The 12,066-nt window shown below is 41.8% G+C and overlaps 1 protein-coding gene across 1 annotated transcript in view; it reads left to right on the top strand.

Annotated features, from left to right (window-relative positions):
- The window catches only part of pik3cb (phosphatidylinositol-4,5-bisphosphate 3-kinase, catalytic subunit beta), a 57,596-nt gene that overhangs the window by 43,579 nt on the left and 1,951 nt on the right, over positions 1 to 12,066 (top strand). The window contains exons 10-23 of the mRNA XM_083913635.1: positions 1 to 97; positions 209 to 339; positions 653 to 703; positions 1,580 to 1,768; positions 2,923 to 3,044; positions 3,539 to 3,682; positions 3,811 to 3,910; positions 4,408 to 4,604; positions 4,716 to 4,825; positions 4,947 to 5,025; positions 7,076 to 7,243; positions 7,689 to 7,812; positions 7,906 to 8,051; positions 11,671 to 11,803. Coding sequence (XP_083769761.1) covers positions 1 to 97; positions 209 to 339; positions 653 to 703; positions 1,580 to 1,768; positions 2,923 to 3,044; positions 3,539 to 3,682; positions 3,811 to 3,910; positions 4,408 to 4,604; positions 4,716 to 4,825; positions 4,947 to 5,025; positions 7,076 to 7,243; positions 7,689 to 7,812; positions 7,906 to 8,051; positions 11,671 to 11,803 — 1,791 coding nt within the window. The remainder of the gene's footprint in view (positions 98 to 208; positions 340 to 652; positions 704 to 1,579; positions 1,769 to 2,922; positions 3,045 to 3,538; positions 3,683 to 3,810; positions 3,911 to 4,407; positions 4,605 to 4,715; positions 4,826 to 4,946; positions 5,026 to 7,075; positions 7,244 to 7,688; positions 7,813 to 7,905; positions 8,052 to 11,670; positions 11,804 to 12,066) is intronic.

Consider the following 12,066-nt stretch of genomic DNA (forward strand, 5'->3'; position numbering starts at 1 on the left):
CACTACCCCATAGCTTGGGTCAACACTATGGTGTTTGACTACAAAGGCCAGCTGAAGACGGGAGACATCATCCTGCACTGCTGGTCTTCCTTTCCTGGTATAGCCATTATATCTACTAATACAATTAAACACGGGTAAAATTACCTCCTCTGGTGATTGTCAGTAAATGCGTGTCATTTCATGTGTGTCTTTGCGTTGTCTCACTCAGATGAACTTGAAGAGATGCTGAACCCCATAGGAACCATTCAGACCAACCCGTACACTGAGAACGCTACAGCACTGCACATCCACTTCCCAGAGTACTCGTCACACTCCATCGTCTTCCCTCCCTTCGACAAGGTCAGGCGGTTGTCAGCCATTGTGCTCAGTCCCACCTCACACAAACACCTTTTTGACAGCATTTGGACTTGATGATAAGCTTAAACTTGAAATAAACATGAAAAAAATGAATCTGTAGCCGTGTGCTTAAACATGCCACGGCTGCCTATGTCTGAACTTAAAGTAATTTCTCATTGTGGTGCCTTAGTTGATGAAGTGGTGGCTGAAAGCATGAAAGTACCAGGATGTGCTCGGTGTCTGTCTGTCTGTCTGTCTGTCTGTCTGTCTGTCTGTCTGTGTACTCATACGGTGCTCACTTACTTTTTTTTTGCAGATACTGGAAAAAGCAGCAGAGATCGCCGGAGCAAGTGACTGCATTACAATGGTGAGTTAATGCACAGTAGTACATAGTAACTGTGTATACATGCCTGAATATTTTTGTGCATTCAAAATACATACAAGGGCAAAATAATGTGACTTTTTTTTGTTTCGAATTGGGCCTGTTACAACTGCTGTGCTAGTTCTCCTTGTCTCTCCGCACACACACACACACACACGCACACACTCTGAGCAGACACACACCACCAGCATAGTATAATCTTGCACTGCTAGTTTCCCTGGAAACCCATTGTTATCACTTTGGCAGGGTGTAGCTGCAAAAATATTTCAAATCCCCTTCAAAACTAGAGACTCTAATCAAATTACTTACTTGTACGTTTTCCTGTCTCACCGCCCCTGAACTTGAAAAAAAACCCACTCTTGGGCGTGCTACAGCCGATTACGTAATCCTGTGTTATGTAGAGGACATGCCTGAACGCACCCCTTTAATGTAAGGTGTGTGTGTGTGTGTATGTCTGTGGAATGATGGATAAACACCATCTACAACATTGCGTTACTGTACTCATGTCAATTTGTGCATCAGCTTACAGATCCACACAGTTGTTTTGATATTATCCCTCTGTTTTATTTTGCATGATTTGCATGTTTGCTGTTAGGCCTTGGTTTGTGGATTGTGACGAGCTGCATTGACGGCAGTTGATGTAGAAATTGCTAGCTGCTTCGATAGACTCCTGCCATCTTGTGGTTCTTTATAGGCACTGTTTCTATTCATCACCACCCTCTAATATCCTTTCACGTCCTTGGTCCTCTTCCAATTTTCCTCCATCCAACTCTCCCCCTTTTCTCTCCTCCACCTCTTCTTCAACCTCTTCTCCTCTAACTCCCCCACTGACCTCTCTTCCTCCCTTGTTATTTCTCTCAGGGTCGTGGGGGTAAGAAGTTCCACATAGAGCTGAAGGAGATCATGGAGCGCGACCCGCTCTCTCAGCTGTGTGAAAACGAGAAGGATTTGATCTGGACACTACGCCACGACTGTATGGAGAATTTCCCTCAGTCGCTGCCCAAGCTGCTACTCTCTGTCAAATGGAGCAAACACGAAGACATGGCCCAGGTTAGCCATCACCTCCACCGTTCATGCATCTTAATACAGTAGGACAAGTTGACTCTTTTAGATGTACAATGCATAAATGACAGGAAAAGTAGTTCCATGGCTTTTAACTGTGTTACAAGCTCACAACTGTGTACTTTGGCTGAGACATATCTGCATCTGGACAGTACTCTCAAGTTGTATTAAGTTACTTTTCTGTCTGCAAGTCAAACGTGATTGTAATGGGACAGAAGTGTCTCTCTTAAGTTGGAGATTTGCTTTAATTTCAAATGAATTTTAAAGTACAAAAGTTTATATTTGATACTGTTATGAAAGTATTTTATATACTCTATATAAGCACTTGTTTTCACATGTAAAATGTCTCCTTACAGAAATAGCTTGAACATCAAATCCCACTTAATATATACACCTAAAAATGATATGTTGAATCGATTTGGGCTGCACTTTTGGCCAAAATTATAATATTTTGATTTTTTTTTTATCTCAAACAATCAACTTACTGTAAGATGAAATAGAAAAAATCAGATAAAACAAAAAAAGATAAATGAATACTGATTGATTCCATCAAAAAACTAAAAAAAAAATATATATATACTACTATTTAGTTTAATGTAAACATTGTTAACAGGGTTATTCATCCATCTTTGAGAACAAAATAGTTGTATTGCATTTTGACAAACTACCCTCCCTATCACATTTAATTTATTTCTCCTTAGAATAAGAAATGTTTCAAATATTGTTTAGAACCCTGTTGAATTTCTTCATATGAATTTGCATCTTAAAGCTAAGCACAACTCAGAGACACGTGCCGTTGCCTGCAGCCAGTTCTGTGTTTGAAAAGCAGAGACGGAGTCAATCACAGCACGCAGGAAACATCGACCTATTTACTTGGGAGCGGGTCTTTAAGCTGATCAACTTAAGAAAATATGACACTTATCACAATTATTATTATTATTATTAACGTAATATTAATTGTGCAGCCATGTGGGTGATCCCAAGGCTAATCAAACTTTTATAATAATGGTTTTATTCCCCGAGCTACGCAGTGATCTGATTTAAATGTCTGCATATCAGGTTTCTGAGCATGTTTGTGTTTGTGTGTGTGCGTGTGTGCGTGTGTGCGTGTGTGTGTGTGTGTGCGTGCGTGCGTGTCTCAGCTCCAGGCGCTGCTTCAGATCTGGCCCAAACTCAGTCCCAGAGACGCTCTGGAGCTTCTGGACTTCAACTACCCCGACCAGTATGTCAGAGAATATGCTGTGGGCTGTCTGCGCTATATGAGGTAAACATATATATCCCACCCACACATACATTTTATATAATACAGTGGCCTTTTCTGTTTCTCATGTTCAAGCGTCTACATTTATTTATCACCCACTAATATCGTTTACACTTTGCAATCTCTGAAACATAAACAGATATCTGCATATGAATGTAAATAAATAATAATAATAATAATAATAAAGAAAAAGGCAGTGAAAAGCTTAATCGTCATCAGAAGGTAGCAGATGCTTTCTGAGATTACAATTCCGGCCAATGCATTGCGCCTCTTTTGCTCTCCACGCGCCTGCTCACACATGATAGGTCAATACTACTTGGACCACAAACCTAAACCAGACCGCTTCCGCTACCCCAAATCGTGTCCCCTAATATGTGTAATATGTGTGAATTACTGTCAGTTGATAGCTCTATTATATTAATGGTAAATAAATGCATCTAAAGGTTTAAGAATGACATAATATTGTTTAATAATATGCTTCACTCTCCCCTCACCAGTGACGAGGAGCTGTCTCAGTACTTGCTACAGTTGGTGCAGGTGTTGCGATATGAGCCCTACTATGACTGCGCCCTCACCCACTTCCTTCTGGAGCGTGCCCAGGGGAACCGCAAGATAGGACACTTCCTCTTCTGGCATCTACGGTGTGTACTGACACGTGTGCACATGTACAGTTGCACATTTCGAAGAAAGTGAAACGGTGAAAGAGGGCTAACAGTTGAGCATTTAGAGGTTTCTCTTGTGACTGTGTCCGCTCTGCTGCCCTCTGCAGGTCAGAGATCCACATGCCCGCTGTTTCAGTCCAGTTTGCCCTCATGCTGGAAGCCTACTGTAGAGGCAGCATCCCTCATATTGAGGTTCTAAAGAAACAGGTAGGACACACACACACACACACTAGCACACACACACACACACCTCTTTTCTGTCTGTTCTCATGGACACACATGCTGCAGTTTTTATTTTACTCTATTAGTGCTTACTCAAGCACCAGAATAGCTATTTTAAGTGTAAGTCTATTGTCAACCCCTGAGATTAGATTGATGGTATTTTTAGCCCGTCACAGCGACAGCAGCATCACCCTCCTGCCCTCTGACATTCACCCTCTACTGTGTTGATTCTGACAGTCACCCACTGTGGACGCTTCCTCCCGCTTCCTCATCCGCCATAGAGTCATTTATCTGGCCACTTTCCTGTTTGGAAGAGCGTGCACAGTGCTGACATAGTCTGTTAAAGGAGAATGAGCTCAGTTGTCTCTAACAGGGATGAGTCACTCCCTAAGTTTTGTTGGCTGGTCTCAGTTAAACAAATGATGTAATTTTGTTCCAGCATTCACAGCTGATGGCGTTTTTCCTTGTTTTGATTGTACCAGGTGGAAGCGCTGAGTAAGCTGAAGTCAGTGAACGAGCTAATTAAGCTGGGAACCATCAAGAACGCTCGGAGTAAGACCAAGGAGGCAATGTTGACTAAGGAGGCCATGATGACTTGTCTGAGGCAGAGTGGCTACTCAGAAACTCTGTCGGACCTGTACTCCCCTCTAAACCCCAATATCCTGCTGTCTGGCATCAAGTAAGACCCTTCACTTTCAAATCCGGTTGAACCATTTCTCCTCTGTTTCCCCGATGCGTCATTCCCCCTTCTCTATCTCTCTCTCTCTCTCTCTCTCTCTCTCATTCTCAGTGTGGAGAAGTGTCGGTACATGGACTCTAAGATGAAGCCACTCTGGATCGTTTACAACAACAAGCTGCTGGGGGGAGACACCCTGGGAATCATCTTCAAGAATGGAGATGGTAGGAGGGAGGGAGGTTTGGGAAGAAAAGAGGCTAGGAGAAGGACATGGATATTTCAATTAACTCTACATTTACATCATATTTTATTTTGAAATTAAGATGACTTTTTCCATTTTCCTAGACCTAAGGCAAGACATGTTGACCCTCCAGATTCTGAGGTTAATGGATCTGCTATGGAAGGAGGCTAATCTGGATCTCAGGTGAGATTTTTGTGATTAAGCACAGCACTTAGGGCTCACCTCCTGCTAACGTACACATCTTTGCTTCAAAATAAAACTTAAAATAAGGTTCTTCTTCACCTGAATCTCAGTCGCACAACTGATGACTGGCTGCTAGTTTAGGAATTGATTTATTTGATATGCAGCAGAGTTTCCACATTTCAAACGTCAGTATAGCAATTGATCGTGTGCGTGTGTGCGTGTGTGCGTGCGTGTGTGCGTGTGTGCGTGTGTGTGTGTGTGTGCGTGTGTGCGTGTGTGCGTGTGTGCGTGCGTGTGTGCGTGTGTGCTCGTGCGCGTGTGTGTGTGTGTGTGTGTGTGTGTGTGTGTGTGTGCTTTTGAGCTTGTTTGTTCCTGCTCTCTGTAGGGAAGGGGAAGCTCTGGTAGGGGCGCAGCAGAGGAGGGGAGACTGAATTACCCCATGCTAGTTTGACCTCGAACACCCTAGACAGACACACACACACACACACACACACAGTTACAATATCTGCATTACATCCTAATCACATCCACACTTTGGCACTTTTACAAACGCTTTCTCTCCCTTCGTCATACACTGACACATCTGGAGCTGAGCGGTGGAGGGGCTTGTTTTGACAGTTGAGGCTGAGGTCAGTGCTTCAGATTACAGGGACGTCGGTCAGAGTTTGAACACAGTGATGGGACATTGTGAATGAAGGGAGGGACAGTGTAAGGGAAGCGCTATGATGTGGTGCCTGTGAGCTTGTTCTGTAATTTCTAGCTGATGTTTTTTACTGCACATATCGTCACTTTATTGGCCGTCTGTAGTTGTTTTTCTTTATTTAAACTCATCACCCATTAAGTTGGCACGTGGTCTGCATTAAACCCTTTTATAGCTGCAAATGAAATCTAGTAATGGAGTCTGCTTTGAGCGTTTGGCTCGTGAATGTCTGATATATAAGACTTCGAAGGCACTATGTCAGTAAGAAGGGAAAGATTTGTCCCGGTCAAATTCTGCATCCTGCTAAATTGAAGACCTACTGCCATCTTATGAAAAGAAAGCAAAATATAAAGTGAATGAAGAAGAAAATGTATCATCATCTGGCAAATCTGCATCACATAATCACTATATGTTCTTCGCCGTGTGTTCCATCCGTCTCAACTCACTGTTAACCGTATGATATTGTAAACTTTCTGACAGAGGGGATTTCACCCAGGGGTGTGACATATGAATGGGCTTCCAAATAAACCACAGCCTAATGTCTTAATCTCCTAAATGCACAAGATCTCCAGCAACTGGGTCTAAAGCAATGCACACAAAGCTACATTTAGGGCGCACTCACACTGTCCGTCCATACCGTGCCCCGTGCCTTAGGGTACTTGACTTTAAATGTCCGCACATGGTCTGTCTGTTTTCTATGTCTGAACAGGCGCACATAAAATGGCGTCAGAACCGCCGTAGGCCTCGTGCTCGTGCTGGTGCTCGTACTCGTGCGCACGCTCGTGCTCGTACATGTGCAAACGTGCTTTAAAAAAGCCCACCTCTCCAAAACGGGCCGTGCACTCACACTGGTCAAACGAACTAGACTTTAGCCGTGAAACGTCCTGGGGCACGGTGGGGATAGACAGTGTGAGTGCGGCCTAACACTGCCTGGTCAAATTACCCGAACAAATTTTTTTGCTTACATGTGGCACCGATTTTTGGCTCTTGTTTGGGTCGGGTTTTAGGGGAGTTTTCATTCATTTGTGGGGAAAAAATATGACAAAAATCAGGTGCTGTCACTGCTACATCTGATATAATATTTATGTGTTTCACGTGAAACAAATGGGAAATGGGCTATTTGTGATAATCTAGTAGTTATGATTGAAATATTCATATTTACTATGTTTTCCTCTGGTAAATGTAAACAGTTGAAACTGTGGCAATAAGTGTGAATGTGAAAAGAGGCTTTATCATTATAATGAATGAATCTGTATGAACCAGAGGTTGCTGTGTGTCCTGGTTTTTTATTTTATATTTACTGTTCCAGTTGATATTAAGCTCTTTGCGTCTCTTTCTCTACACATGCAGAATCGTACCATATGGTTGCCTAGCGACAGGTGACCGGGCCGGACTGATCGAGGTAGTCTCATCAGCAGACACAATTGCCAACATCCAGCTGACCAGCAGCAACGTGGCAGCGGCTGCCGCCTTCAACAAGGACGCGTTGCTCAACTGGCTCAAAGAGAGGAATGTTGGGTAAGATGCTGCCTGGTGATTCAGTGAAGTAACTGCATTTTGAGCATCTTTGGACTACAGGTTGTGTTACAGATGGCAGTGCCCATTGTCAATTAATCTGTACATTTATTTCTTGATTAATCGATGCATTGTTTGGTCCATAAAAAGTCAGAAAATGGTTTAAAATGTGGACGGAAGATGACATTCTCAAATCTCTCGCTTTGTGACATTAAACTGAAAAACTTGAAATTGACAGAGGATTAAAGAAACCAGGACATATTCACATTTAAGAAGCTGGAATCAGAGGATGTTTACTTTTTCCCTTTAAAGAAATGACTCAGATTAATCAAACAGAATAATCGATTATCAAAATAGTTGGTGAAAACAGCTTTAGTGACCACTGTCGCTTGCTTTGAAGCGAAACCCAGGAAAAAAGTGCTTATATGTTTATTGTATTCATGCACAGTGACGCTCTTGATCGGGCCATCGAGGAGTTCACTCTGTCGTGTGCAGGCTACTGTGTAGCCACCTACGTCCTGGGCATCGGAGACCGCCACAGTGACAACATCATGGTCCGCAGCACCGGACAGGTTGGACAGACAATTTGTTTTATACAAATAAATGATCAAGTCTCTATTGTGCTGGGTCCACAATGCTCACTGATCAGCCCTCTCGTCTTTCAGCTCTTCCACATAGACTTCGGCCACATCCTGGGCAACTTCAAGTCCAAGTTTGGCATCAAGAGGGAGCGTGTGCCGTTTATCCTCACGCACGACTTCATCCACGTCATTCAGCAGGGCAAGACGGGATACACAGAAAAATTTGGCAGGTTTGTTCCTCATCCTTTCATCTGCTGTCTCTTGCTTTTGTTGGACCATAAAAGATGTAGCCAATATAGTTTAATGCCCCTGAACAACATCGTTTTTTTTTCTATCTGCTGAATAGAAACAGGCCCTTTCCAGACATAACAGCTTAAAAGTTTTACGCGATGAGAAAGTATTGTCAGCCAAAATCTCTAGTATTTAAATGAACATTAAGTAGCTGAATTAACTTTTTGTGTGAGCTTTATTTTCACATGGGTCTAAATGTTTTACTCACCCACACCAAAGAGGCTATATGAGCTTAAGTATGTGTGTGTTTTCATGTCGTAAACACACAAAAGTTAGATGCTGTGTTTGAAAAGACTCGGGCCAACATTTGATCCTTGTCTTAGAAAAGCAAAATACGATTCATGACCAATAATGTAAGTCTGTGGGATGGAGTGCAGAATAATTTGTGTGATTAAAGAGGGTAAATATGAAGTTATGGTTGACTGTCAGAGGATTATAAAAAATGTCACAAGTCATACTGAATGGACGTCACAGTCAGTGCAGTACCCTCTCCCACCAGCAGCTGGCAGTGGAAGCTCAGGCACTGACGTATGGAAAGTCATTAAAATGATTATTAAAAAGAATAAATATGGCTACAAAATGAATCCTGAGATGAAATAAATGAGGCAGTTCAAATATAAATAGGTTAATATAGTTAATGAAAAGGGTTTTGTTTTTTTTAAACCAATGTTTTTCAAGGGACTACTTTCATTTATTTCAGGAAACTTTTATTCATAACTCCACATTCATTTCATATGTTTTCATTTCCATTTCTTACATTCAAATGAATGAGATGTGCCTCATTTTTTTATTACATGCTTTGTTTCATAGCCATATCGATTTATTGTATATTAAATGAAATGTCATTATCTCTCACACACACACACGCAAATACAGGCTAAATGTTTTCATGTATCCTGAAGGATCAAAACGAAAGCATCGTAATCAGATTTTACTGATACGTATCTGAGAAACTTTAGGTCTTATGTGAACTTTAAAGAATAGGCCGACAAATCTCAAAGATGAATCCATTAACGCCAGACTTGTTAATGTTGCAACGATGCCTTTTAAAACAAGTGCTGAGCCGGTAACACTGTACTGTAATACACAATACTGTAATAATTAAAGGTACTCTACTTTAGAAAGATAACCCGGCCTGTTATCGTCACGTCTCTGGATCCATAAATACAAATATTTCTGTTGCATTTTATTTATTCTCCAAAATGAGCCTGAAATTAAAAACATATCATGCAAAATTTGGATCTAAGTCTTTATACTAACTCATCAAAGACTACGCTCAAATACATCATTGACGAAGTGATCGCATGAGTGTGGACATTTGCAAACCTCAGCAACTTGTTGCTCTGTTATTGAGCCTTGAGAGGAGTGTGGCATGCACAGCTGCACTACATTGTTTACTGCGCAGATATCAACGCTGGAACAATCAGGGAAATACCCTTGTGATACACGAATCTATGTTGTTGTGACCTACATTTATTGCTGTACCGCAGGAGCAAAAACATGTGGAGGTCTGTGTAACTTCAACTGTGTCTGCAGCTGAAGTTCGTTACTACAGCTCAGAACCAGTCCCCATAAACCCACAATTCACTCAGTTGTGGTAAAGAAGTACAGATCCAGTGGGAAACGAGCATCACAGTAGCCTGTCGGACGATGTTTTGTTGAGTTAGAGTTGGCAGAATGCTAGATTGATTAACACTGGATTCAGCCTGTGACCGCCATATATCATCACTAATGGTCTGAAGGGGTTTCCCAATTATTACATTTTTAATTGCACTGCCTGACTCAGTGTGTTACATTTAAACTGCCTAGTTATCCAACAACTAAGCTTCACAGGGTGAAGAAGAAGAAGAAGAAGAAGAAGAAGAAGAAGAAGAAGAAGAAGAAGAAGAAGAAGAAGAAGAAGAAGAAGAAGAAGAAGAAGAAGAAGAAGAAGAAGAAGAAGAAGAAGAAGAAGAAGAAGAAGAAGAAGAAGAAGAAGAAGAAGAAGAAGAAGAAGAAGAAGAAGAAGAAGAAGAAGAAGAAGAAGAAGAAGAAGAAGAAGAAGAAGAAGAAGAAGAAGAAGAAGAAGAAGAAGAAGAAGAAGAAGAAGAAGAAGAAGAAGAAGAAGAAGAAGAAGAAGAAGCAAGTGGAGAGATGTTAGAGCGAGGGGGCTGCCAGTGACCGGCGCCCCGAGCAGTTGGGGGTTCGCTGCCTTGCTCAACAGCACCTCGGCAGTGCCCAGGAGATAAACTGGCACCTCTCCATCTATGGTCACACACTGAGTGTTATAATCATTCAGTCAGTGCAATTAAAAGTATAAAGACTTGGGCGACTCCTTCAGACCATTAGTGATGACATGTCATGATCACGCTGGGTGTTGGAGAGGAGCAGACTAAAGGGGCTCGATCTCAAATGTTTATCTGCAAAAAGAGAAGTACGGCGGTGTTGCACTGCTGTGTCAGCAACTGTAGTATGTGTGCGTTTGAGAAATAGTACATTGTGCACCAGATCAGAGTTTTGTGAAAGAGGAGATACCCTGGTGGAAACATACCCTCCATGTGTATATGTCTATATGTTTCCTGCGATACAGTTTATTCAAAACACTACCAGAGTGGAAGCATGTGTTTCAGCAGCCTTTAGATTACTTATGTCCTAAAGTGGAGGTTTGCATTACTTATACAAAAAGTACAAAATCAACACAACGTACGCTACAACAACTTGGTCTTGGAAGTGTCTGTCACCTATTAAGAGCAGTGTGAGTCAGATAAGCTCAGTCAGATAAGTTTAAAGGTCCCATGTTGTTAAAAAGTGAGATTTCCACGTTTTGTTTTGAGTTATTATATATTATAAAGCAGGTTGATGTGCTATATCAATACTATGCAGGTATTAAAACACACACTCTAGAATTTCTCATGGAGAAATATAAACGACTGTATCCAGAAACTGTGCCTTTAAACGAGCCGCCAGGACTCACAGCTATACTATACATAGAAAGTAAGTGTCGCTGCAGTGCGTTACAGTCATGCCGTGGCTGCAGTGTCAGTGCAGAGGCACAGAGTGCAGATGTGGAAGACTCGAGATCACTGACCAATCAGAGCAGACTGGGCTTATTTCAGGCGGCTTGCTTCATTTTGCGGTTGCTTCAGATCATAACTAATAAAGTTGGTGAATATGGAAAGATTTCTCCTTTCCTAGCAAAGGTTATAGGGGGACACAAATGATTTCAGACCGTATTTTCTGCTGTTTTCAGTCTGACACAAATATATCCCCTCCGGCCCCTTCACAGTGGCATTTAACACAGATGATTAAGAACATGATCTGATTTACCCCTCGCAGATGCCTCAAGAGTTGTAACTGTTTCTGGCTCTGTTAACTATCGAATAAGATAAAAGCAACGGCAATCGTTCGGTGTGGGTTTCAATAATCGTATGGTGTAGTTTAGATTCTTACCTCGCAGAAGACGTTAAAAGATGACACATCACAAGATAATGCCCTGATCGTCATCGTAAATTTACTCAATTGTTAACAATTTACTGTGTCTGCCAGGAATAATGACGTGTGTCTGTGTTGGTCTTGTAGTTTTCGTCAGTACTGCGAGGAAGCCTATCTAGTCTTGAGGAAGAACGGGAACCTCTTCATCACACTGTTTGCCCTCATGCTGACTGCCGGACTGCCTGAGCTCACTTCAGTCAAAGACATCCAGTACTTAAAGGTATTACACACACACACACACACACACACAAACACACATGTATACATGTCAGATATGCATGCCAATCAGTGTGAAACAAAACTACTAACTGTTTTGATTCTTCTCCCATGACTGCGATGTCTTTACTGTGCAGAAACATATATGTGAAGAGTTTGACACTAGAAATCTGTTTTCACGACCATTAAATCACTAAATTCTGTGGACATGATGGTACCTAGAGATTAACTACAAATGTCAACAAATCAATATGTCGCTTGGGAGGT

The sequence above is a fragment of the Echiichthys vipera genome (genome assembly GCF_963691815.1).
Source record: "Echiichthys vipera genome assembly, chromosome: 5".
NCBI lineage: Eukaryota > Metazoa > Chordata > Actinopteri > Perciformes > Trachinidae > Echiichthys > Echiichthys vipera.